This window comes from Sipha flava, unplaced genomic scaffold (assembly GCF_003268045.1).
Source record: "Sipha flava isolate LNK unplaced genomic scaffold, YSA_version1 607_pilon_pilon, whole genome shotgun sequence".
In the NCBI taxonomy this organism is placed as follows: domain Eukaryota; kingdom Metazoa; phylum Arthropoda; class Insecta; order Hemiptera; family Aphididae; genus Sipha; species Sipha flava.
The window spans coordinates 85,182-112,711 of NW_020273584.1; the positions used below are offsets into that span (position 1 = coordinate 85,182).

Here is a 27,530-nt window from a genome sequence, read left to right on the forward strand (position 1 = left end):
ATATATATATATATATATATATATATATATATATATAACATAACAAACAACATCAAAACGTATTGTCCAACTGAAAAATCGATCGCACATGAAACGTTAAAAGCTAACTTTCAAGAACATTGTTCGTCCGTGCGGTAATGTCCAATAAAAGGACCGACGAGTTATTCGCATGCTAGGAGGAGGAGGAGAAGGAGGTAGATGAGAAAGAGAAGGATATCCGTAACCTGCGTGAGATGGGCTGCTATACGCTATACGCTACTTCGTTCAAAATCAATTAAGGAAAAAGATATTTCATTTAGTATACGCGTAAATAGTTTTGTCGTCGGGTGTGTTCGCACGTATATTCTCTGCAGCCGTATCCATGAGGGGCTTAAATCATAATGACGTGTACGTATATATAAATTTGCCTTAATCAAATTCTGCAGTGAAATATTCCGTGACAACATTTCGAGGTTGATTAAGAATCAAATGATAGTAATTACAATTAATTTTAGGTACACGAGGGTTGGCTAACTTTGTATTATATACTGTACCTATGAGTTGTTTAGATCGGCAAAGATAGTCATAGATTACAAAATAAGAGTAACTATACTTCTTTAGCAGATTAAACTTTCCGTAATAAAGTTTATATCCGTCCGAAGTCCACAGAACTCTGAAAAACGCATTTGATCAAGTGTAATTTTACGCAGCAACGTTGTTTACACATCATTTATTTTTTGTTCCCATCCGCAATTATTTTCTAAAATATGGTCCCGTCTAACCACTTTGAACGAGCCGTCCCTTCCGAATAACACACACTACAATATTATTAAGACGTATTCGTTTTGTATTTTTTTCCCCCGACCGCAACCATTGCGCTTACAAAAAAATTTTAAATATGAATTTTCTTTTTTAAGCTGTACGCGCATTTCATTTCGATATACCTTTAGTACCAATTTTAACGTCGAAAGGCTGAAATTAATAACAACAAAAACGTATATCGCACAAAAAATACTATGTACAATCCACACACACATACGACACACTTCTGTATAGTGTTTGTAAATAATATAAAATATCGGTGTAATTAATTTGAACGAAACGAAAACGTTTTACAGACTCTGGAACTTCGTGATAGCATTGTGTATGTGTAATATACGTGGGATGAACAACAACGGAAACGTAGTTGTTTAAAAATGAATTTCTGATATCAACATGGATCCATGGTGAAACTGGTTTCCAGTGGCCTAATAAACCGCGCAGTATCCCGAGGAAATCATCATCGTCGCGTTCGTGCACACTCACCGTGAAACGTACGCGGTGCACCGAAACAGGTAAGCCGTTCATATATTATCCGTGTGCGTTCCTTAAGGGATATTAATGGCGACGATTCACGATCGACTGCACACGATATGATTAATCGGACGAATTTCTACGTTGCATATTATACTGTTAATACTTTTGAAGCCACGTTAACCGACAAGTGATACCAACAGTAATTATAGCGCTGCGATGACGTGTGCACGATTGTACCAGCATCGTTGCAGGATATACGCGCGTATGTGTATTATTATAATTCACTATCGGTATTGTAATACTAACCGAACGAAAATCGGACGCCTACATCACCTAACACATGACTGAGCAATATAAATTCACACTGAATGGCGATTAAATTATGAGTACACTGTGCATTTGATACTATTAAAAGTGATTTATTTAGAATTTGTTGATGATGATTCACTCCCTTCCTGTGACTCAAGATGATTGAACAATTAGGTACTGAAGAGAGTGCATTTCTGGTTTTTTGAATTAAACTCTAAAACTATAATACATAGAATGAAAATGTACTCGAACTTTATTAAAGAGAATAATATTATCTATAAATTATTTTAAATTTAATTGTCTATGGATAAGGTCATGAGTAAAAATATCATTAGATTGATAGTTTTATTGTTACAATCGAATTCATATAATATTTAGCATATATATCTCCAAAAAATGTTGTTGGTTGTAATGAAACGTATCTCAATGAAATATCTATAACTTGTTTTCTTCGAAATTATAAAAAAGAAAGAACTCGTGCAATTACAAAACAATACAAAATAAGTCAGTAAAATTAATATTCATATTTTTTTTTCGATTTCACAGCTACATCTAGAGTATGTTTTACAATATTCTTGTACAACCAGTGAATTTCACAAATTGTTAGATATTTATAATTCAATAATTAGTTTAATCTATGTAGAATATATTTACTAATGACGTATATTATTTCTAGTTTTCAATTTTGCTAAATTTTTGATTATATTCCTCCATCAACTTGACACCTCTTTCTATTGCATCGTCAACGATTTTTAAATTCATCTATACGAGTACCATGAATTTGAGCCTTCACGTAATAATTAATCAGAACTTTGAAACCGTTCAAATACTTTCTATTATTTATTTGTCAGAAAATCAAAATAAAAATATTTTTTTAAAGAATGTTTTAATCAGTTTAAATTCAATTTTTTTCGATTTTTCATTTGCGTTTTTGTTATTTTTATTGTTACAGTTTTGTTTCTTTCCTACTACATTTTTTTTTTTTTGCTATACGATATTTTGTTACATTATTAACACAGTCGTCAAATATAGAAAGCACAGCAAATTTCTCATTCAAATACCACAAATTGTTGATTAATTTATTTTATCCATTATTGTAACACATATATTTTTTCAAAAAGTATTAAATCATTCATAGAGTTATTAGTAAATTTGGAGTTTTGATCCACACTTGAATCTATCTTTTAACTATGAATCAAAATAATTCTTTGAATGCATTTATTATCTTATAGTAATTTTAAATTTATTATTAATTAATAAAATTTTAAGACAATATATAGCTTTTGTTATCCATCATACCAAATTATAGGCATCTGGTTGTCGAAATTTAACCCCACAGGAGAGTGAACCTCCCAGAAATATTAAAACCCGTTCGAGAATTTCTCTGTAGTCATCGCTGGGAAAATCATTGTTTAATCTTTGTATACAGAATGAAGACATTTCATTTTCATTTCAAGCATCATTATGAAAATTATGAAAATTACAATATACTCGTATTCCAAATCTACTTAAATCTGTATTTTTCTAGTTATTTTTCAAAAATGCTTGCGAAACCAATTAAAATATATGATGACGACACCCAAAAAATATAATATCACGTTTAATTATTGTTCTAAAAGCACACTAACCACTGTTGGACGCTGTGGTGTCAAATACAAACGCTTGAACTTTATCTGCTAAGTCCCAATCTCGTAATAAATCGAACTCTAAAGAAGATACTTGTTTTTCAGTACTTGTTATAAAGCAGGAACTCCTAAGAGTTTTTCTACATTAGAAGTATAAACAATTACAGGATATCGATTTATATTTTCTTTACTTCTTTCAATAATTTAAAATCCCAGTGTACAACTACATCATTCCATTGGAGATCAAATAATGCAGATTTAATATCTTCAGATGACTGCGAAAATGTTCATGTGCTCATATAATAGTTTATTTATTTCATTTAGACCTTTTTTAGTAAATTCCAAATAATGAACCTGAAAACTTTCTGCTGCAGATATTAATAAATGCACCTGTTCTATAATCAGACTATACATAATATTAAATATTAATCGTATAAATGAAAAAAAAAAAAATCAATTCGGTGATATTATAATTTGTTTCGAGATTAGAAAATTAACTATTAATTACGATATATTACTACAAACAACATTTTTTGAAGAAATTTTATATAAATATATAAGATTTAGATATGATAAACATTATATAAAAGTAAAACTGAAAAAACCAGAAATGCACTTCTGTAATTTTTCAACCATCTTGAGGAACGAAAAAGGGAGTGAGTCATTATCATCAAATCCTACTTAAATTATCTTTATACAGTATCAAATAGAATGGAGGGGGAATCCTGACTTAAGAAAATTAAAAAACTGTTTTTTTTCATAAGTAGGAACCACCCTGATATACCTATATTATACCCATGTATATTGCTTATGCGCGCGCGCGTGTTTATTGATGTGGACCAAGGAGGTACTGAAAGTTTTACACGTTTAAAACAAGTTTCGAGAGTTAAAAATATTATTCAGAGCACCAAACTATATATTATAATGCACTGTAGTAAATACACTTTCAGATAACTCCTTGCGCGCATAGCCAACTTTATCCATCGGAAATTATTTAGAATCACCGAGTAAGGTATAGCGCGATAAAGGTTTATGTTTGTGTTCCGATTGAATTAATGTACATACACATATATTTATACACATAAACATTCTAACACAAACTAAGCGAATTATTAGATAAGAGTTCAAAAGTAAACAGAGATGCGTAGATGCGTTTTTTTATAGAACCTTAAAACGTACACGTGCGAAGCATACGTACGTCTGCCAGCAAACTGCGATGGATGTTGCTGCAAATATTATTAAAATCACGGGCGGCGAAATTCGTCCCGATATGTTAAAATATTATGTTACATAGATTTTCAATATTAAATAATAACAAAAAGTTTTTTATTAAATAGCTACGTGAATAGCAGAAATAAAATAATGCACGGAGATGGTTAATTGGTGTGTGCAATGCGCGATGGTTTTACTTTTCAATTTAAAGAATCGTAAATTAAATTTATAACGTTGAAAAAAATACTGTTTTGGCTCGAAATATTTCATATCACGAGGAAACTGGTTGAATGGGTATTAAAGAAATTAAAACTTTTATAATATTTATTTATTTACCAAATTAAAACCGTAAACTGAAACACGTTTAAATGTACGAAATATTGAATACACATAAACACAACAGGAGAGAGCATTATATTGCAATGTGTAATGTGAGTTAAGAAATTCTAACTTATCTGTGTATATTTATGTTCAAGTATAAAATTATTATATTTCTCAATAACCTTACGACTTATCACGAAAATTTGACCGCAAAACAATATGCGTTACCTAATAATAATGTATTGTTTCTATGATGTACCTATTATGTATGTATTTTGCTCATGCATCATAGGTATTTACAATCGAATAGATAATAAAATATGATTGAAATTTATTATAAGAAGTGCTATTTTTTCTCCAAAATTCTTTGAAATATCTAAGAAATCGAAAACTCTCTCCAAGAACTATAATTAAACAAAATATTCTTCAAAATGTTGAAATCAATTTTAACAGCTTATTGATTTCCAAATGTACTCTAGGAAGATTTATCGTTGTATTCAACAAATATTTACACACTTAATAGTTATTATTACTTATTATATTGAATATTATACTTTTAAATATTTCGTTATCCTTTAATTTTATAACGTCTTCGTGTAACTCCTAAAATTGTTATGTTGCTACGCGTTGCGTTGTAAATTTTATCAAAATTATACGTATATATTGTTATATATGTAGTACAAGTAATTATAATTTGCAATAAGTTCCAACTTCAATTCGTTCAAGCCAAATTAATATTTCATTTATTACTATTAATTTTTTTTTTTTTTTGTTACTCATTTATTTTTTTGTTAGCTCATTGTACCTACAATATTTTCCAGACGAACTGATAAATATAATTAATGGAAAAAATAAAGAGAACACAGGTACACATATACATATAACATTATTTACTTTTATTAATTTATTTATTTTTATTATTTACGTTTTCTTAACGCAATTTAAATTTTTCCATAACATTTAACAGTCTTATAATTTATGTTGTGATGTAAGCTTCATAGTAGGTTGGTATAGAACAAATTACTATACTTTTAGATAAAAGAGTTTACGGTGAAATATATTAAAAAAAATTTATTAAACGACGCAATAAATCGTCACATTCAAAAATCGATTTTGAAAGAAAGCCTGTTTAATATTAAATAGCAATCCCTAGTATTGAGGACTATAATCAGTTTTTCTGAGAAATTCAAACTTTAAAAATTAATGTAGTAGCTTAGGCCAAATGTACTGCATTTTTAGCCTTAGATATTAAGGGAACCCAGTTAGTTCTGTGTCCAACTACCTATTTAAAGGTACGCGGAACTATTGATGGATAATTTACAACCAGGAAGTTGAAATACAAAGACAAAACTTTTGCTACACATGAGGTACATAGTCACTCGTTTTACTCAAAAACTATGAGTACGCAGCCATATATTAATTTCGAAATTACTTAAGTTATTTTATCGACCTATATAACATACCTAATAGTTAATAAATAACGTTAATAATTAACAAAAATCAATATTTTTTTTTTACTCTTTATTTTATTTTGCTGCAGTTTTAACAGTAGATGAATAGCAGGTTTAATGTGTGCGTTATACCTCAAAACAATGAACATAGTAAGACCTGTAATTCTTTTAATATGTTTTACCGTTAAAACGTACGGAACTCTCGGAATGGACGAGCGCCGAGAATCGATTGTCGGCATACTTTTACGAACAATAGAAAAGGAAATACTCGAAGTGAACGATTTAGTGCGTAAGAACGTCGAGTTTAAAGAGCCTCGGTGCAACGGCAGTTTGGAACGAGTTTTCCGGAACAGATTGGATTTGTTTTTCGGCGTTCCAAGGGAAGTGTTGACGTCCGGCATGGACTTGACGAACGCGGACATGACGGTTTTGAACGAGTTCTTCCGACCTTACCATGCAGCCCTATCACCGTGTCCGACACGTGCGAATGCCGACCACGAAGGAGCGGTGAACGGCTCGAGGGATAGTCCCCGTGGTTCGCCGTTGCTGAAAACGAGGAAGTCGCTGAAAACGAATCGCGCGATCACGTCACGTCCGAACGGTCCAAGAATCCGTCCGAACGGTCAAAGCCCAAGTGGTCGTCCGGCCGGTCGTACACGTACTCGGGTCAGCAGCAGCAGCAGTGATAAAGGTGGAAGCGGTAGAACAAGTAACAGCAGTACGGCCGTAACAGTCGGAGGAGTTAACGTGATGCATTCCACGGCGGGTTCTCGGATGTCGTTGTCGTTGATCGGCGACCCCGACTGCGGCGGCGTTGACCTGACCGCGAGGGTACCGGTTGTGCCTCGGTCGTTGACGGGTCCGCAACGTAACGGACGGTCAGAGTCAGCTGCACGCGCGGGCCTTGGCGGTCTTGTCGGTCCGGTGGCGGACGTCGGTACGGATAATGCTTCCCGCGACGACAGACCCAACGACGTGGTCCCGGACGGACCGGACGTCCATCGGGCTGACTGCGCACGACAGGATGTGCTACCGGAAGGACTGGACGGCGGGCGTACGGTTTTAACGCCGGAAACGGCGGGCGCGGGATCGAGAGCCAATCGATCCTGCAGCGGCCCGAAAACCAAAGGCCGTGCGGACGCCGATGGCGGGCGCATCGTTGCGGCGAACGACAAAAGCCCACGCAGCAGCACTGGAAACGATCGGTGCGTTGTTGCCTTTAGCACCAGAACGGAGTCGAAAGCGTTCGCGGCTACGAAGGAGTTATTTGGCAACTCCGCCGCGGCCGCTGCACCTTTCGACGAACCACGTAGTCCGACGACCGTCCACAGCGGTGGCGTTAGGAAAACCGCGGGCGTATTTTATTAGTTTCGGACCGTCCGTCCGCCACCGTTGACGATCAGATCACTAAACAACAACGCGTTTTCGCTTTCAGAGAGAAATACGGAGAGAGATTCGCTGCGCCACCTCATCCGGTGTCCAATACTTATTATATGTTATTAAAATATACGTACACTTATAATCTAATGCATCTGCGAGTGCGTAATAAGGCACCGACTAATAGTCGTTTCGCCGGTGTGTATTTTATGAGCGGTGAGCGGAAACGTGTCCGGAACGCGAACACACTGTGGCGAACGGCGTGACGGTGGCCGTCGGCGCAGATATGACCGGCTTTCCGTATATTTTAATATTCCGTGTTTTGAACTTTTTTTTTTTTTTTTCCATTAAAATTATATAAAATAAATCGTGATGACCGTGACCGTAGCTTCGAGGAGGCTGTACGAGGAAACACGTGCACCGACCGCCCAAACGTCGGATCTTTTTTTTTTCGAGTAAGATGAAAAATTCAATTTTCTAATATATAACCCAGTCTATAAAGTGCATTTAAATGTTTTATTAATATTTTGCCAATTAATTATCCAATAATAATAACACTATACTTAAACCGAAAAAGTTTAAAGCCTCACAAGATCAAGTATTTGACTACGGCACTAGTAACTAGTTTCAGCTAACTAGTTTGCATAAATCCAGCTTACGTGAATCGATTTGAAAACGACAAATGTCTTAGTCAGTGACGTAAACCGCTCTGCGGATAGTCAAATTTCATCAAAATGTATAAATATAAATATATATATATATACGTAGGGCCGTGCGAGATCATTTTTTAACAAAAAAAAAAAATATCGTTTTTCAAAAAAATGTTTTTTACAATACGATTTGTTTGCTGCGGAAGAAAGCTTGGTCAGCGTTTTCTCTAAAACCCTACAAGTCGAGTCGGATTCACTCCACTTGCTCCAAATATATACGCACCCGAAGTGTGCCTTTGTAATCACTGCGTCACTTTATAGGTGTTTTTTCTCTCGAAAGTACCGTAATGGTCGATTACGCATATATCCTATCCCTGATTCGTGATTAAATGTTCGTGGTGTATATTAATATATGTATATACACATGACGTTTGTTTTGAAAAAAAATCGTTCACGGAGGTACTATACAGCGCGACGGTTCGAGTTTTTTCCCATCGTCTCTAACGAATTTTATTACCGTATTAACTCGACTAAATTCGGCAATAAAACCGTAACGTTAAACATTGGACATTATGGGCTAAAAACGATTAATTTAAGTACGAACGATATATTTTTGGCTATTAGACCAAAGTAATAAACAAACTACGTTTTTCGCGTTGTGTCGTTTACATTGCATTTTGATGTCTGAAGTTCGTCCTATATCTACACCATAAACGAAACAATACTATATTAATATGGTGACATGAAAGTTGAAACATGTTTCAAATAATATAACAGGTGGCCCCGAGTTAAAAAAAAAAAAAAAAAAAAGAGATACGCAAAAATAAATAAATAAATAATAATTACCAATAACTTAAAGTTTTTCGAGACTTGGACATTTTTTCAAGGTAAAAGCCAAGTTAAAAGCGATTTAATACTTGTGTTCTCCTAACATAAGTCCATGCAGTGTTTGGCTCGGTATTTATTACTCGTGGTTCTCGATACATGCGTTTTTGTGTTTTCAAAGTTCGGTATACCCATCGTAAGTTCCAAGAATCTTGAATAACCCATTATATGAAATCGACTTCGATGAACTAGCATATTGACAAGCGTATTACAACGACTAAAAACTCGAAGTATATATATACTCAGTTATTTTATGAAAGCATAAAAAAAACCCATTTAAAAAAAAAAAAAACCTTTTAGAATCATCTATTACTACCACAGCATGACGACCGTATAATACATCGCATAGCCGTAGGTTGTATACACTTACAACTTTTCAGCTGAAACATCGAATCTCAATCTAACGCACTGCACATACTCCGGTGGTAAGTCAGCGTGAAGCATCCCCCGGATCAATATGAGCACGTCCACGTTCAAGTTTTTTCATCGCGCGCACACGTTGTATAGAATGTAAATATACATCTGTATACACTCTGGCAAACAGAGACTATTTATTACATTCTATATCTCTATACAATTTGAAACGCATCGATATAGATTGTTACGATGGATAAATATTATATATCTTAAACGAGTAACAATTGTTGTTTAAACGCACGGAAAATATATGAATCCATAAAATTAGGACTAAACCAATGGACAAATAATGTTTGTTATACTGCGTTATATATAGTATGTACAAAACTATATGATGCATTATGCACGTCGAGCCAATTACCAATTACAAATGCATTAAATTTAAAAAATAAGATAATTTTATATTTTATCTGCTACATTATATACAGAACGAATAAACTACGTATGTAGTGATATTACGCTTAATGGCTAATGAACGATGACTGAAGTTATATTTTTCTCATCACGCGATCGCAGAAAAAATGGAACCACTATTATTTGTAATATTACATTTTCATATCCGAAACTATTAAATTCTAGCCCTTTATAAGACAAATTCCCCTCCCCCAACTGATAGGAAACATTGTAATCTCATTTCGGTTAGATTAGAAATACTACATGTAGACATGTACAACTGACAGTACAAATTCACGAAAGTCAGATAATAACGTATTCTAGTTGAAAATTATATGATTGTATGCACATTTTTTCAGTTTAATATATACCTACGCAGATTATTAACTAGAGTTACATTTTGAAACGAGTTTTTTGATTCTAATAAATTCATCAGGATCGCCCAACAACTATTATGTTAGTAAGTATTTGATCAGTGTTATAATAAAAATAATTGTTCGTGAGAAAAGAAAAACAATGGCTATGCAAGCGCTATATTATTTGTAAGCTTATTGATTTTACACTACTCTATTAGTATCGTGCCCGTCAAAAGGTTTAAAACGAGACCAACTGATTGTTGATTTAAATTAATTATTAGTAGTAATTAAAGAGGGCTACTAATTCCACTTTTTACAATTTTAAAATATATCATGGGGCTGAGATATACTATATTGTAATATTGTTTTATTTATACATTTTTTACAGTCATTTTTTATTATATAAGTGTTAGTTCGTTATGTACCAGTGATTCAATAATTTGTCCGTTTTTGTATACATTTTTAATATCTCATACCAAATTAATATTTTCATTATAAAGTCTTAAATTAATTGTGCAAGTTATTTTAATAAATTATTAAAATTATTTAGTATTACAATATAGTATATCTCAGTATAATTCAGAAACCTCCTTGATATATTTTAAAATTGTAAAAAATGGAGTCAGAAACCCCCTTTTATTACTACTATTACTTTAAATGATTTTTGAACAAAAAATAACTAGCCATTAGTCATCTTTCAATTTGGAAAAAATTAAAAACAACATCCAGTTTTGGTAAAAAAATTACATCCGCTAACGGCCTGATTTAGAACTGAAATTTACCGTTTTAGTTTCTCGGACGATAGGCAACTAAACTTTCTCCACGCCTGAAACGCACATCAATGCGAATGATTAGTTAGTTGCCTATCTTACGATTTTGCTAACTTGTAATTTTTCTTTCCAACGTACGACGTATAGTTTATTATTATACTAAAATATTATACGAGGGATCAGTGCCGGGTAAAGAGGTGTATGAAATATACAAAGGACTCCGCATCATCTAAGCCCATTCGCTGCTTAACAAATTGTTTTAAATCAGAAAAATGTAATTTTCAATCAATAAAATGGGAAAAATAATCATTCGAAAAATGTATTCGAGTAGATTAGGAGCGATCGTGTACCTAGTGATTAGCCGTGTTCGTAAATCAAACACTTCAACAATCATTTTCATCATAACTATGTTAATTTTATTGTTGTTGAAAGCAATTCGCGGTGATCGGGAACGACAACTATTTGACACACTATTTGTCGATTTGGATCTAAAAGCCAGACACGATTAAATGTAGATATAGCGTGTCTTAACCTTCCAGCGGGCGCGCTGTTGTAAATAATGCAACAATTTTATATCTATTTGCTTATTCAACTTATATTCTATTTTTATCTTGTCGGTGGTCATGGGTATTCCTCCGAAATGTTATTTTCTACGTTTTAGACTATTTTTGAGTGTTTCAGTTCACTTTATTGCAGAGAATCGATGAAGTATTGATAGTATTGTCGCAAAACACAACACGCGCCATTCCGTATACCCACGTAAAACACAAAACGCGTCGTTCAGTGTACCTGAGTTATTATTTAGTAATTTTTATTTTTGTGGTGGTAATAAAAACAAAAATTTTTTAATATTGTTTTATATCACTATGTAATATATACATTTTTATTTTTTTTTATATTAGATATAATATGTACGATTATCTCAACATATTAGGACTGTTGTAAAATGTACAACGCGCGACTACTCTTGTTTCAAATAATGGCGCGCCCGCTGAAAAGTTAAGGAATCAAAGGCGAAACTGCAAATCAGTGTGACTAAACCACCCTCCGGCCTATAATGTAAAATTAAAATCTACTCAACATTTACATCAAAGTCATATTGAAATGTATTATAACGTACCGTTTATGTAGTTCAATATTGATAAAGGCAAAAAAAAACCTTTGTTCAATGATGCAACGATACTGCGTTCAGAAAACAATTTTAACGCTTGATCACTATTATATCGGAGACAGAGAAAATAGCTTGAAAATGCATGCAACGGTTTTTATTTCAGAGAATGTGACGGAACAATATATCATTATGTTAACAATAATCTTATGGTCGTTGACCCTCGTTATGTGGTTTTTGCTTCGGCTGGGTCGATTGCCGACACGCGGTGTCAGATCGAAGTTGAAGTGTCCACGCGTATCAAACGGCCAATAGTATTTTTTCGTCTACAGCATAAGTTAACTTCGGTATGACCCCAAACGAAGTAAAGAGACGAAACAGAAACCGACTAGTGACGATAGCATCACGATCATTCACAAATAGGATTTCTCGAACAAAACAAAGAAACCGACATTCTCGTTAAATAGCTCGAATTGGCAATCGAACATTTTAGCGGAGGCGTGTTTTAATGTTAAACTCCACCGTGCAAAGGTCGATTTCGGACTTTTCTCCAGACCAAGAAACCGCAAATGTGCCTCGCCGATAAAATACGACAACTTAATATGGATATTATACATAATTAAATAGACCATTGTCCTTAAAATTTGATCCCGAGGGTACAACTTTTGACACAATCTAATTTACATATTCCGGTTTTGCCTACGCTTTGAATATTTCCATTTTAATACGGAAAGTAATGTGGTACGTAAATAAACAAGAAACAAATGATTTTTCAAAGGATCAACACTTTATTTTCTAGAGCATATGGGTTACGACGTATTAATATTCCAAAATTTTGAAAGAGCCAAGCCGAGGAACAAACTTAATCTGCATTAATCCGACGTATGGCCTAATTACTTTAAGTTGTACGGAGCTGGACCGGAAAAATGTTTATTTTTCCGTAAAACGCCAACGTCGATCGAAAAACTATTGAATATAATTTGTCGGGATCAGCAGTTGTTGTTGACGTTATTGTTATACGAACATAACGAGTGTAAAAAACAAAAAGAAAAATAATTGCAACATCGCCGAGCAGTGCCAGCTGTGTAGCCGCCCCGGGGCAAATTAAAATATGCCGCATTTAAGAAAATAACAATTCAAATTTATATACACCACACTATTAATTGTTCTGAGCAAATTATCGGTTTATTCTAGTCTTTCTTTTGCCGCCTTTTTGTACCCTGCACCGTTCCAATTCGTTCGTGTGACATTATTGGCAAAAAAATATTGTTACCCATTTCATATTAATGCAGGTAACACTCATTACAATCGTTATTATCGAAATAATATTTTGATTGTCAAACTGAAAATATGTTTACGCATCTAACGGTGCAATGTGCCGACTGCCGAAATAAAATACGATAACGATTTACTTGTAACCGACTATTTTCGAGTAAAAAAGGGAAGAGAATAACGAAAATAGTGTGTACGATAACAGTACAGTTAGAACAAGTTCTTAATTCTTATCACTAGAGAGCGGATCTTTAGGTTTTTATATATTTTTATTGGCTATATGCAGATTTACAAGGATAAAAAATGTGAACGATTTATCCATTATAGAGTTCATAGGAAAACATTTATTTTGCATATTTTAGCATATTTTGGACATTAGAGAATATTTAACCTAATTTTTATACTTTTGAATATATTCAATTATTGTTCACAAAAAAGCATATTTTATTAATTTCTCGAGTTGTGATTTTTCTAGGAAAAAAAATTTGATTGTTATATTTATATTCCTATGCATGGAACTGTTATCCATTTTTTCCATTTAAATAATTTATCTTTTATCGAGGAATGGTGCATACAAGTTGTTCATTGTTTTTATTTAACTATTTTGTTTTTTATATATAATTTTATTATATATACACTCTTATGTATGAACTGTTTTAAATTTTTATATTTAAATAATTTACCTGTTACCAAAGGAATGGCCCATAACAGTAATTTAATGTTTTTATTGAACTATTTAAGAAAAAAAAATCATATTATCGCATATTTACAAATTTAAGGAATATTTAGAGAATATTTTAGAGTTTTTTTAGAACATATTATCTGTATATTTACAAGTATATTTACAAGGAATATTTAGAGATTATTTTAAGGTTTTTCTAGAGTATATTAACATCATATTTTAAGCTTTTAAGAACCTAAAAATCCGCTCTTTACTTATCACCTCGTAACAGGCAGTGGACTACAGCTTTTTCATGGTATTAATGAGCGAAATAATATGTATTATACCAATAAGTTACACATTCGTACAAGAAAAATTATAATTATATATTCTCAAAAATTTTCCGCCTCGGAGCAATTGCCCCCCATTAAACGCTGCTCTGGTGCCGAGGATCGACGTGGTTATGGATCGCGATGATCGACCGTTTGGCCACCCATTGATGCATGCACATCACACACATCACATCACAGGGGCATATTTAGACTTCCTTCTAGGGGAGGGGGACTCAGATTTTTTCTTCAATTCAAATTCAAAATTTACAAGTTAAATTTTTGGTAATATTTAAATCAGACGAATCCTTAATAATATGTAGGTTTTTTTTTTAATCTAATGCCGGATCCACTTAGAATCGACTTTTATCTAGTTCTTTCCTTGAGTCTATGTTTTGAAAGTTACGCTTGTGTTTTATTTGATTTTTCACTAAGTATGGGACCCGACAAGAGCCCAATTCACTATTCACAGCAACGTGTAATTTGATTTCGTTATACAATTATTCACATTAAAAAAAATTTGAAATGTGTATCTCACGTATAATCAATTCCTTAAATACGGATTCAGGGGGGGTCGCCCCTTCGCCTTCCCCCTAAAATACGCCATGTCACACCGAACGTACCCAACGTACACTTAAATCGTTATGCGCTTTCCGAGTGACGTTTCCGAGTGGGATCGGTGCCAGAAGACCACACTCGTATGTATTACAGCCATCGAGCCCCGTCGCCGGGGCCGACAAAAGATATTGGTTTCGGGGGAATATATAATATTCCGGATATGGGCTCCGCGCGAATCGCACACCCCCGGCTCCGGAGAGCCAGTCGATTTATCCGCACGCCCGCGCACGCGCACATATTTAGCGATGGTCTGTGCACGGGCAGTCTTACGACCCCCGGGCCGACGTCGATTCTTCTCGGTTCGGAACGAGACCCCCTAAATCACGTGCGATTTATTTACGGCTTACGCGAGTTGATCGTACACATTCGGATGGCAAACGATCGGTTATTTTAACTAAAACATACCAATCTTTTGTCAAAAACTTATTTGAATTTGGCTTCATGTCTACTTCCGATCGATCAATCCACATTTCCCAGTTTCACTCCCTAATTATTATAAATTTGGTTTGAACATTTTCAAATTTTCAAACGTTGATTATTCTGATTATAATAAGAAATCTTAAAATGTGGACTGATCGATCTCAAAAAGACATTGTAACAAATTCGGATCGGTTTTCAGAAATATTATCGCATAATTAGATTGGACTGTAGAATTGACAAAAAGTACGTACATTTTGTCAAATAAAACATTACGTTCTGTATCGTTCATGCGCGTGACGCGGTTATGGTAACTTGTACGTGCGCGTGCCGAAGCTATGCTGATCGCATGTCGCGGACTCAAATTGAATGAATTCGTGGTTCCGCGATTGATAAATTATGAAACCTGAATATAATCTGTGATAAAACTATAAGATATAGAGATATATCGTACATGGCATAATGCTATTATGGTACATTTATAGTAGCCTGAAATTTATTTAGTTTTTGACATTGTTTTCTTCTTTTGGAAACGTATTTCATTCACGAACGACAATCCAAGTTTAAAGGTTTTAAATGTATTTTAAATAAATATTTATTAATATTTGTAAAGAATAAAATTTATTCAGTACATATAATAGTCGGGTCGTCTTACAATACGCACCGATCGCTATTGCAAAATTTCCCTACAATCGTCTGACACGTAATCATAATAATATTATATTATAATATATACTATAAAAGCAAGTTCCAATTTTTTGTAATCATATAAAAGTATATTTTATAAAAAATGTATTTATTATAGCTTAAAAATTGTATTATAAAAATTATGTTTCCAAACATGTTTAATTATATTTATGTAACATAATAATAACAAAATAGGTAGTGTAATTATGTAATTAGGGATAAAATATGCACTAAAAATGCATATATAGTTAAATTAATCGGTATTACTTGAAACACATATTCTTCTTACGGACCTATGTGTTGGGACATCAGAGAAAAAGATGCGTTTGCATCAAAGCCCTAGCCCTAAATATGGCATGCTACTGCATGGGTAAATGTACGGGGTGCTGCCGCGAGTTACATCCATGTAACTACAATATCACGCAGGGGCGTAATTACGGGGGGGATATGGGGGATAGATCCCCCCCATGAGCTGTATTTATATATTGACTTATACCTACAAATGGTTCAAATAAAAATTTATAAATTATTACGAAACTAAAAAAAAAAAAAGTTTAGAAGTTGTGTATACTTAAATATTACCCGTATATAAATATTTACCCGTTAACGATAAGCATGATTTCAAAATAAATGGTCTGATTCATTTTAATTCTTATTTATTAATAAACATTGGGTTGTCATACACTGTACCTAATTATGAATAGATAATAGATGGTAAGTTAAGTAATCCGATAATGGAAAAACCATCATTCCATAAACATAATATAATAATAAAAATGTAACTTCAAGATTTTCATTTCGTAGAATGAATAATAGCCATAGATAGTAGGTACTAAGAACGCGCGCCGACACAAAGTATCTACATTGATTATTGCGATTACGTATAAACAGTAAATGCTACACAGTAGGTATACACACCGTGTCATTCTCTCATATTCACAGTGTCAATTACATTTTTATAAGTTAAAAGCAAAATGGAGCAAATAAAAAGAAAACTACCAGCAACTAGCAGTACTTTATTGAATTTTTTTAAAAAGAAGCCTGGGCCTGACATAAGTATTACAATTTAAAATACTAAACATTATTAGACCCGGAATTAAATGTTTAAATATTATGTATGACGTATTCAACTTATTATAATTAGCATTACAACTTGCGCTAAAATTATGCAAAATTAAATTAACACCAGTTAAAAAAAGTACCTATTAGAAATATAATTGCAGTCACCGCAGTTTATTCAATAACTATTAGTTATGTCATATTAATTATTATAAAACATTTAAATGAGTTGATTAAAAAAAAAAATAGAATTTAAAAATGTATGATAATATTATAATAATAATTAATAATACCTAACTAATATTTAAAAACAATTTAATTCGATTTTACCTATACATATTCTTGTTTATTATTTAAGGAAAACATAGAGAAATCTGATGATGTATCACGTGAAAAATATCATGTTGAAAATAAAAATTTGATTCAAGCTGTCCAAGAAACAAATAAGGTACAGTACCTATTGTTCTATCGTTCTATGGTATTATACCTGTAGCTTGACTCCTGCCTGCTAACATTGCATTAAAATTAATAAATTAGATTGTGCTTCGTAATTTTTTAGAGGGAACATTTTGATGCTCGTAAAAATGACATTGCTTTGTTTATTAAACGTGATTTATTATCAGACGAAGAAAAAAATACTGTAAGCTTTTCGAATGCTAATGCCTTATGTCAGATTTAGTCTGAACTATAGTTAAAACCTACCAATATATCATAATATAATATAAACTAAAATGTAATTGTTTTTATTATTTTTTGTCTAAAACCTGTAAGTACTTACCAATTTATGGTTACCAAATCATAATTACGTATTTCCATTAAATGAAAAAACAAAAAGAGGTTTAAAATTTCAATATAAATGGCTGAACGAATTCAATTGGCTTGTTTATTTGGAAGTTGAAGGTGGAGCTTATTGTAAGCATTGTGTTGTTTTTGCAAAAACCGGTGGAATAGGAAATCAATCTTTATAATATTTGGTTAGTGAAGTATTTGATAGTTGGAAAAAAGCTAAAGAGGTATTATTGAATATATTAATGTTTTAACTTTTAGTCGCTTATAATTTAATATTATTTTAATTTTAATTTTATTTCCCTGTGAATACATGTTATTATATTGTTATAATTTTAATTAAATGATAGGTATTTCGAAATCATTCTGCATTAGAGTACCATACATTTTCTGTTTTGAAATCTGATGAATTTTTAAAAATATATTTAAAAAAAGAGCCAACTATAGTAGAACGAATGGATACAGATAGGTATTTAATCATTTATTAGCTTAAGTCTGCAAGTATGTACTTGCTTTGATATTTTTTTTTGTTAAAAAATTAAACAAATGAAGGCGAATAGAGAGCGACTAGAGAATAGAGAGCGACTCATTCCAATCATTGATTGTGTCATACTTTGTGGTCGTCAAGAAATTGCTCTACGAGGGCATAAAGATTATGGAAAAATTGATAGTATATTAAAAATATTTATAATGTTATAGCATTACATATTATATAATAATGCTACCATTCAACTCAACCTTAATATAAATTTTTCATATTATAGTAAAATGTTCATTAAATCAAGGCAACTTTAGAGCCATATTAAAGTATAGAGCATATGGTGATGAAATATTAAAACATATCATTACAAGTGAAGGACGAAACAAATACCTAACTCCTCAAATCCAAAATGAAATCATAACGGCATGTGGGGACATTATGCTGCGAAAAATAGTTAAGAATGTAAATGCTTCAAAATGTTTCTCAGTTTTAGTTGACGAGACTACTGATATTTCTACTATTGAACAAACGGCTATGTGTGTTCGATATGTTGACTATAACGATTGTATCCATGAGAGATTCCTGAAATTTATTACTATTAACAGTTTAACTAGTTGTGATTTAGCTGAATCAATACTCAACGTTAAATTAAAATAATATTATGTTTTTAATAAATTAATAATTGTATGGTTATTATATTTTGTAAATAGGTCTGAATAGTTGTGAAATTAATTTAGATTACTTATATGGTCAAGGATATGATGGTGCAAGCAACATGTCTGGCCAATATAAAGGTGTTCAGGCAATTATCAAAAAAGAATATTCTAAAGCTATATATGTGCACTGTGCAGCACACTCTGAACTTAGCAGTATCAACTACAAGTGGAATTCAACCAATTAGAAACTGCTTAGGTATTATCGAAAAGTACTATGTCTTCTTTAATACACCAAAACGCCAAAATGTTTGTTTAACCAACATTGAAAATAGTAATGAGGATCCTAAGGTTAAAACTTTAAAAAGATTATGTGCTACATGACGGGTGCAGCGTTAATATACGGTAACAGATTTCATTGAACTATTTGCATTTGTAATTGAATCATTAGAAAATATTTCTAATTGGAATGATTCCACAGCAACGGAAGCTAATATACTATTAAAAGCTATTGATTCAGAATTTCTTATATCCTTACAAGTTATACAAGTAAATAGTAATTAATAAATATAATTTATTTTATTTTATAATAAAATATTTTTTCAGTTGATTTTTTCTTTTGGTTTACCATTGTGTAAGTTGCTACAAAAAGAACAAATTGATTTGAGAGAAGCAGTAAGCCTTGCTGAAGATATTATAAATGTATTAAAAAATATCAGATTAAATTGTGATACTGAATTCCACAAATTGTTTTTGCTTGCAAAAGTAAGTATACTAAAATAAAGTATATTATTATATGAATTATATGAAAAGAATTATGTTTATATTTGACATTTGTAATAGGAGATGTCAGTAATTATAGATATAGACTTGAGTACCAAAAGAATATCTAAACAACAAGTAAATCGAGCAAATCCAGATCCCAATTTAAGTGTTGAAGAATACCACAAAGTGTCAGTATTTATACCCTACCTGGACTTGTTTATATAACAACTAGGAGAAAGATTTTCAATCCATTCTGAAATTTTTAAAGATACCCATATTAAATTAAATCATTATTATCATTTTTAATTGGTACCTAGTTTTTATAAAATTAAAAACAAATCACTGAAATAAAATATTCATATAATCAATCTATATTATTAAATTCAACCTTTAATAGTTTATGTATAATGTATATATGTCATATTTTATAGGATTTCAAAGTCTATTTTCCTATACATTAACTTCTAATGAGGAGGTATCATTTAGAAAATTACTTGAATTTTATTTACCTTCTTTGGATGTGAACAACTCGATTGCAGAATTGAAATTGTGGAAGGTAAAACTTGAGCGAATAAACAATATTCCGAAAACTGCAATTGAAGCATTACATGTGTATAATGCCAATATTTATCCAAATGTGCATTTTATTTTAAAAATACTATACATACTTCCTGTTTCTACAAGTACGCCTGAAAGAATGTGTTCCAGTCTTAAAAGGATAAAAACGTCTCTTCGAAACAGTATGTCTGAGGTTAGTAATTATAATAGCTGTGCACTTGTGCTTAATAAAATACATTTTCATAATATCTAATGAGAAAAATGTTTTAATTTTTTTTGTAGAAAAGACTTAATGGTCTGGCAATGTTGGCAATTCATAATGATATTACATTTTCAAATGAAGAGGTCATTGATGAACTTGCCAAAAAGCCTAGGAATCTGGACATAATATTGTAAAATATTAAAACATTTTAAAACATATTTGTAAATGTATAATGTTATGTAATATAGAATGATTATATTTACATGTGTTGAGTTATTAAATTATACAAAATATAGATAAGGGGTGTGTGGGCCGTGGGGGCAAAGGCCCCCCACAAGTTTACCCTACAAATTTATTTTGATCCTCCCCATCAAACATTCTCAGTTACGCCACTGAATACGTATAAAGTACTTATATTTTTAACAAGATTATATCTTGAAAACTTAATTTTCCGTGATATAATTAAACAAATTAAATTCAAAAAAATAAATTTTATTTCCTACCCATCAAAACGTAACTTTTAATATATTTGCTGGCTACATTGAGTAATTACTCTATGACCAGCTGGCATGCTTGTAACCATTACAAATCACGCTCTCGTTAGATACAAAAATAGATACAACACTTTCTTGCATTGAATACGGATATTGCTAGTTTACAGCCATCTGAATTCGAGAATTCGATACAAAATAATATTATCAAATCAGAGTTGGATAATAATAGAATTATTTTCCGTGACCACAATCAAAATAATGTATGCGTGAGTATAGAATTTAGTGAAGTTATTAGTTACTTAATTAACTACTACGTAGTCATGGTATATGGTCAATGAAAAAATCATTTTTCGGTTCAAAAATATTAGATACATCCATTTTATTGTTCAGTGATCCACGCTAAAAATTGGTTTGTTCATTTGTGTTTGATATATTGTATCTTATAAAACATATTTTCATCAACGATCAACAATCTCAGTCGTACAAAAGACTGCTGTCAAGTACAGATTACAGTTGAAAGGTATTATTTAATTAATTTCATTGTTTTCTAATTAAAATATATTTTTTTATATTGTTTTAATAATAACTATTGCTAAAGCGTATAGTTGTGCATGATGTTGTTTTAAAACTAGATATTTTACTTCACGTATGAAGTAATTTTATTAGACCTGTTGGTTTTACTCTAAGATTTGTTTAATTTATTCAATAGTAAAGTTTTGCCTCCAGAGTCGTTTTATATTCATCCATCTACTGTTAAATGAAATTACTCAGAATTTAATTTATAAATAATTATATTAAGGTTATAAATAATATTTTTTTGCGAGACTATAATTATATAATTAAATCAATTATAAGTAACTAGTAATTATTTTTAAAACAACATTTTTGCCCCTCAAATTTTGGCCTTACCTATCCCCCAAATTGATGGTTAATAAATAGTAATTACATAATTTAACTATAGATCCCCTGTATTAATTTATGTTACTTATAAAAAAATTGTATTTCCAGAAATATTTATTTATTCAATTAATAACAACTATGGAAGCTAGTCTTAAACCAGTAGTAAGTATTAAATGTTGTATAATTTAAAATATTTGAAATTCGATGTAATTATTAATAATATTAATCATACATACAACAATTATTCAATCTTACTAAAAATGTGTATTATAAATTTATAAATATATGTCTAAGTTTATAAAATACAATTTATTGTACTGTTGTATATTTTTTTTTAAGATATGTTTCATTTTATTGAATTAATCTTATTCTTAGAAAATATTTAGAATTATTTTTTTAAACGATTTTACTTTAGGAAATATTTAATTTGGTACGATCAATTGTCCAAAATGTAAATATTAACAATTTTGATAAAATGGCACACACAATTATTTCCATACCACTGAAAACAATTTATATATTTGAAAACATAGTGGATATAATTTATTTTCGGGTATATAAATATTATTAATAATTATAATAGTTATTAAATTTGTTGTTTTACTTATCTAGGCTTTAAATAGACCCGATTTTACAGTTTTATATGCAAAGTTATGTGCATACATGGCCAATCATGCTGCATTTAACAAACTTCACAATTCTAAAACTACTTTTCAGAAAGTTTTAGCACAAAAAATCTTTGATATGTTCACCTCATATTACACTCGTACTCCTCAGAAAGAAGTACATAAATTAAAAAAAAATTTTTTGAACAGTAATATGGTAAATAGTTATAATTTGTTAATATAATAATAGTATTTTTGTGATTATACCAGATTTTATAATATAATCTATAATTATTAGTCTTAAGTCATTTCAAGCTTAAGATAAATCTCAGTACTGATACTTGCATAGTTAATTTTTATTTATAAATAAACTGATTTGTATCATTTTAAATCAAGACTTATTCATACATAATATGATTTAGGTACCCAAATGTATATTATATAATTAACAATAATAGATAATAATGAAACTGACTTGAGTAGAATTACTCAACCAAACTACTAAAACTTAACCATTCTTATTTGCCTTTGACTAAAACCATATTATATTCAAATACATTTTCCACCAATTGATAATATATATTTTTTAATTTAATTATCAAATAATATAAATATTTTATATCTGTTATAGACCCCATCTTTTTTCAAGAATATATTGAATAGTTTTCATTTCCAATATTATAAAAGGTCTTTAGCCCATTGCAAGTATGTTTTCAAGTAAAATTAATTAATAATTTGTATATATTGTACGAAATAATATTTTTATAGATTTATCGGTGAATTATTCAAACAAGGGGCTTTTACCGAAAAAAATATATTGTCGTTCATTCACGAATTAATGAAAGTAAAAGATATTCTGAATATTCATTGCTTATGTATAATATTACAAATAGCAGGACAAAAATTATCAAAAGTAATAACCAAAATAGTAAAGTATTAGGAAATTATAGAATAAATAATCTCTTATTTCATTTTTTTAGACTCATAATTTGGACGGTATAGTACAACATATTTTATTATTTAAAAATGAAAACACTGTCCTCATAAAAATGTCACCAACTCTTCAGTCTTTGATATTCAAAATACAAAACTTGCATTTAAAATGTTGGATACATGAAGGTAATAATGTCAATTTTCAAATTATACTGTATAAATATTATTATTCATTAGAAAAAATGTACTATTAAGTTACTATATTATGCATTTATTTTAACAATTATTTATTATTGCATAAAAATTTATACTAATACAAAATTACAAAATAATTTTATCCTATTTTATAATATACAATTTGAATTTTAAAATTTTAAGTTATGCATTTTATTTATGTTTGGCAGTTATACAAAGTTGTAACATTACTTTCAAATTGTATATTATAAAATAGGATAAAATTATTTTGTAATTTTGTATTAGTATAAATTTTTATGCAATAATAAATAATTGCTTTTAAAAATTGTTCTTAACAATGATCAGTTTGCAATAATGATTCCTTCAAATTTTCATAACGAAGACATCAAAATCGTATTTTATTAAATTAAATAAATAATATACAAGATAGGTACATGATATCTTCTGAACAGTTTTAATTTAATATATTTTTGATTAAATCTAAATAACATAATTTATTAACTATTTTAATAACTAATTTTTTACAGAACCTCTTAAGTTAATTGAGGACAATGAACACTATATTTCCTTTGAAAATTTGCCTGAGCAATTAAAAAAATTATATGATCTTAAATCATATACAGTAATGGCCCAATGTATTATTGATGAATGTATGGCTGTTCTTAACGGTTTTGACAAGATAAATATCAATGTATGTAGTAGGTTTATTTATTTTATTATCAGTATTTTGAATATAAGAAAAAATAAAATAAGAAGAAGAATATATTTTGATTATTGTACTACTATTAGATTGTTGTTATGAAGAAAAACAATAAATAATTATTCCACATTTTTTATAACTCATCAAATAAATCTACTAAAACATCCTAGATATCGATCATCAGAAACTTGAAATTTGAAATATCTATTGCGTACTAATATTAAACTTTTTTTTTACATAAATATCTTAAAATATATAATTATTTAACCATCAAAGTTTATATTATTATACATTATAATACCAATAACTTTTTGATTACATCTTATGTTTATTTATTTGAAAATGTTTACAGGAAATAGTACATTCGTTAAAATATATCAACTCGTGGATACATTACGATCAAGTGTCATTCGTTGCTTCTATGATACTTATAACACTAAACGAAGACCAAAGTATTCGCCATAAGGCTGGTATACTTTTAAACTTATTTATTAAGAAAGGCTTGTTATTAACTGATTCGGTTTTATCGGGGTAAATACAATAATATAAATTTTCTGTATTGTACATTTTATTAATTATTATTTTATTTTATTTCATATATTAGAATTGACAAAATAATGGATGACTCAGAATTGAAAATAGAACTTCCAAGATTATCAGATTTATTATTTGTCATCACTAGTAGGATTACATATCTGAATTAATTTTGTATAACTTAATTTATACTGTTTTGTATTGTATATTTTAATTGCTTTTTACTTGAATTACTATTTTTAAATCGAGGTTTTGTCCAAAATTTTTTTTTGAGTTATAATACAATTTTCGTTGGTCTAAATGTGAAATAAATTATTATTGTTAAATAATCCATATTTTAGTCATTACTAATCTTTAATTTCGCATTTTTTGAATATTTTTGGCATAATAATCAAAAATATTCAACTGCTTACATAAACAATAAATTGAATTATTAATTTTTTTTTTTTTTTGAGATTTCACATGTCTCGGTTTTTATCATTTTTGTTGCTTGTGTCTCATAGGCATTCTTGGCTGCGATAAATTTCTATAAACTTAATCACAACAGTCGATCAAACATGATTAAATTTGTCATCGTTTTTATTTTATTAGTTAACTAATCAATCTAAAAAGTAAAATAATAAAAGCACAAGTTTAAATTAAGGTATATATTTAAAAAAACCACAAAATAAGAATATATCATAATAATCGACATGAACGGATTCATACAAGTTTCGAATGTTTGATAAAAATAAACGCCCAAGAGATATGAAAAACTATCTACATTTGTTGATACTTTAAAAAGCCAATTATCGTACCAAATAATCTCGACATGTGTGAACAAAAAAAGCAGAGCTTATCGCTTTCAAAAATCACCATGCATTCTCGAAAACCGCGTGAGTTATTATCATGGTGTAAATAATCATGATATGACTCTCGAACAAAAAATCTTGTATTCGATAATCGCATGGAAGATGCTCGAATGGTATAATGGTAGGTACGAGAAATGAGAAACTCTTTCCGTGTAAATCCGTTTAGACTTATTGAAGTATTAACATTTTTAAAATATAAATAATAGTACACCAGATAAGAATAGTATTAATTTTATAATCGACTAATTTACTGTATAAACTGATATACCTACCTACATATTGTAAAATTATAAAAACCTATTTGATAATAGAAATGAAATCGATATTCGGCAGGTCGGTCGACGGGTGGAAGAATAATAATATATATCAACTGAAATTATAATATATTTTTTTTTTTTAATACAAAACTATATGAAATCTTGGAGTACTGAGAAATCAAGTGTGCTGTACTCTGTGCTTAGAAATAATATATGATAGATTTTATTCAACTATAACTACCTTGACTTATATCACTTAAAGCATGGGAAAATGTTAGTGCACAAACCATCGTGAATTGCTTCAGAACTTGTGGTTTTATTAAGGATGGACAGAAAATTGGTGAAGGTATTCCTGTTCAAAGTGAGGAGGTTGAAGTTCTGCTTAACACATAAAACAGACTAGAAGTTCCCGTATCATTTGAAGAATTTGTTCACTTTGACGATAATGTCGCAACTGCTGGTACTTTTACTGACGAGGAAATTATTCAATCCACTTCAGTCAATCAGCACAATTCTGACAATGATGACGAGGAAGAGGAGGCGGAGGTTCCTGTCATATCGTTAAAAGAAGCAACATTTTTTATGTCAGGATTACGTCAATTTTTTGAACAATCTGAAATGGACGAAAAAAGATGCGATACAATTTTCAATGCTATAATTAAGTTAGACAATGCTATGGACCAGATTGCGACCAACAATTTTTCACAAAAAAAAATAACAGATTTCTTTAATATGTAATATGTATATAAAATATAATACTATGTATGTGTAATAAATAAATATCAATTAATAATTTTAAAATGTACATAATTATATTCATAATAAGTTAATGTCAAAATAAACGTTATATATATATATATATATATATGTATATACAATGTATTTTATTTATTAATTTTTTTCCTTCGATTATTCGAACACTCGGTAAATCGAAAACCTCTATAAATCGAATTTTTAACTCGGTCCCCTGAATTTCGAATTATCGAATGACTACTGTATAATGTGCGATTTGATTAATAAAAAAAAACTGTAACTAGAAATTATAATCATATGGAAGGGAGTAAAAGAGAAGCTCTGTATCATATAATTGTTTATTAAAAAATGTGTGGTACAAATTTTTATGAAAAATAGGGGTTGCTTTCGACGCACTGTGCAGGCACCTGGATTTTTATAATGGTGCGTTTTGATTTACTTCGATGAGGTTCCATTCATTATTCGGAGTAGTATAAATAGAATTATGTTAAAACCATAATACACGGTGTTTCAAAAGTCTTCATCCAATTACGAACTAATATAGTTCGGCAACGGTTAATCACAGGTTAATGACCGATGTATTTATGGAAAGATTAAATAACTAAGTTTATTTTAAGTTATCTAGTTGATAAATTTAGTACTGCAATGGTTAGTGAACTAGGAACCGTTAG

The 27,530-nt window shown here is 30.3% G+C and overlaps 3 protein-coding genes across 6 annotated transcripts; all 3 read left to right on the forward strand.

The window, feature by feature from the left end:
• Nucleotides 1-313: 313 nt before the first annotated feature.
• On the forward strand, nt 314-20,438 carry LOC112691378 (zinc finger MYM-type protein 1-like). 4 transcript variants are annotated; one of them, XM_025565616.1, is made up of 8 exons: nt 314-387; nt 1,098-1,313; nt 17,551-17,640; nt 19,170-19,517; nt 19,594-19,661; nt 19,719-19,877; nt 19,956-20,065; nt 20,309-20,438. In XM_025565616.1, exons 4-8 carry the CDS (start codon nt 19,484-19,486, stop codon nt 20,343-20,345), a joined length of 408 nt encoding a protein of 135 aa, XP_025421401.1. In that variant the 5' UTR covers nt 314-387; nt 1,098-1,313; nt 17,551-17,640; nt 19,170-19,483; the 3' UTR covers nt 20,346-20,438. The 4 variants fall into 4 exon arrangements, with proteins under 4 accessions (XP_025421401.1, XP_025421399.1, XP_025421403.1 ...); XM_025565614.1 differs by lacking the exons at nt 314-387; nt 1,098-1,313 and adding an exon at nt 10,219-10,375; XM_025565615.1 differs by lacking the exons at nt 314-387; nt 1,098-1,313 and adding an exon at nt 17,160-17,189.
• On the forward strand, nt 6,401-17,871 carry LOC112691363 (protein SPT2 homolog). Its single transcript, XM_025565596.1, has 3 exons — nt 6,401-7,531; nt 17,551-17,640; nt 17,752-17,871. Exons 1-3 carry the CDS (start codon nt 6,401-6,403, stop codon nt 17,869-17,871), a joined length of 1,341 nt encoding a protein of 446 aa, XP_025421381.1.
• Nucleotides 20,439-22,173: 1,735 nt separating the features above from the next.
• On the forward strand, nt 22,174-27,464 carry LOC112691374. Its single transcript, XM_025565610.1, has 10 exons — nt 22,174-22,193; nt 23,268-23,341; nt 23,405-23,549; nt 23,617-23,755; nt 24,292-24,455; nt 24,817-24,995; nt 25,069-25,145; nt 26,369-26,467; nt 26,531-26,768; nt 27,425-27,464. The coding sequence occupies exons 3-10, from the start codon at nt 23,475-23,477 to the stop codon at nt 27,462-27,464; spliced, it is 1,011 nt and encodes a 336-aa protein (XP_025421395.1). The 5' UTR covers nt 22,174-22,193; nt 23,268-23,341; nt 23,405-23,474.
• Nucleotides 27,465-27,530: the final 66 nt, after the last annotated feature.

Bases quoted from the DNA above. Each gene is read 5' to 3' on its own strand.
- LOC112691363 (XM_025565596.1), top strand. From the start codon at position 6,401: ATGGACGAGCGCCGAGAATCGATTGTCGGCATACTTTTACGAACAATA. The intron at 7,532-17,550 runs GTTAGGAAAACC...TTATTATTTAAG, and splicing joins CGACCGTCCACAGCGGTGGC to GAAAACATAGAGAAATCTGA. The intron at 17,641-17,751 runs GTACAGTACCTA...GTAATTTTTTAG, and splicing joins CTGTCCAAGAAACAAATAAG to AGGGAACATTTTGATGCTCG.
- LOC112691378 (XM_025565616.1), top strand. From the start codon at position 19,484: ATGTGCTACATGACGGGTGCAGCGTTAATATACG. The intron at 19,662-19,718 runs GTAAATAGTAAT...ATATTTTTTCAG, and splicing joins TATCCTTACAAGTTATACAA to TTGATTTTTTCTTTTGGTTT. The intron at 20,066-20,308 runs GTCAGTATTTAT...CATATTTTATAG, and splicing joins GTTGAAGAATACCACAAAGT to GATTTCAAAGTCTATTTTCC.
- LOC112691374 (XM_025565610.1), top strand. From the start codon at position 23,475: ATGAAAGTAAAAGATATTCTGAATATTCATTGCTTATGTATAATATTA. The intron at 24,456-24,816 runs GTATGTAGTAGG...AAATGTTTACAG, and splicing joins TTGACAAGATAAATATCAAT to GAAATAGTACATTCGTTAAA. The intron at 26,468-26,530 runs GTGAGGAGGTTG...TATCATTTGAAG, and splicing joins TGAAGGTATTCCTGTTCAAA to AATTTGTTCACTTTGACGAT.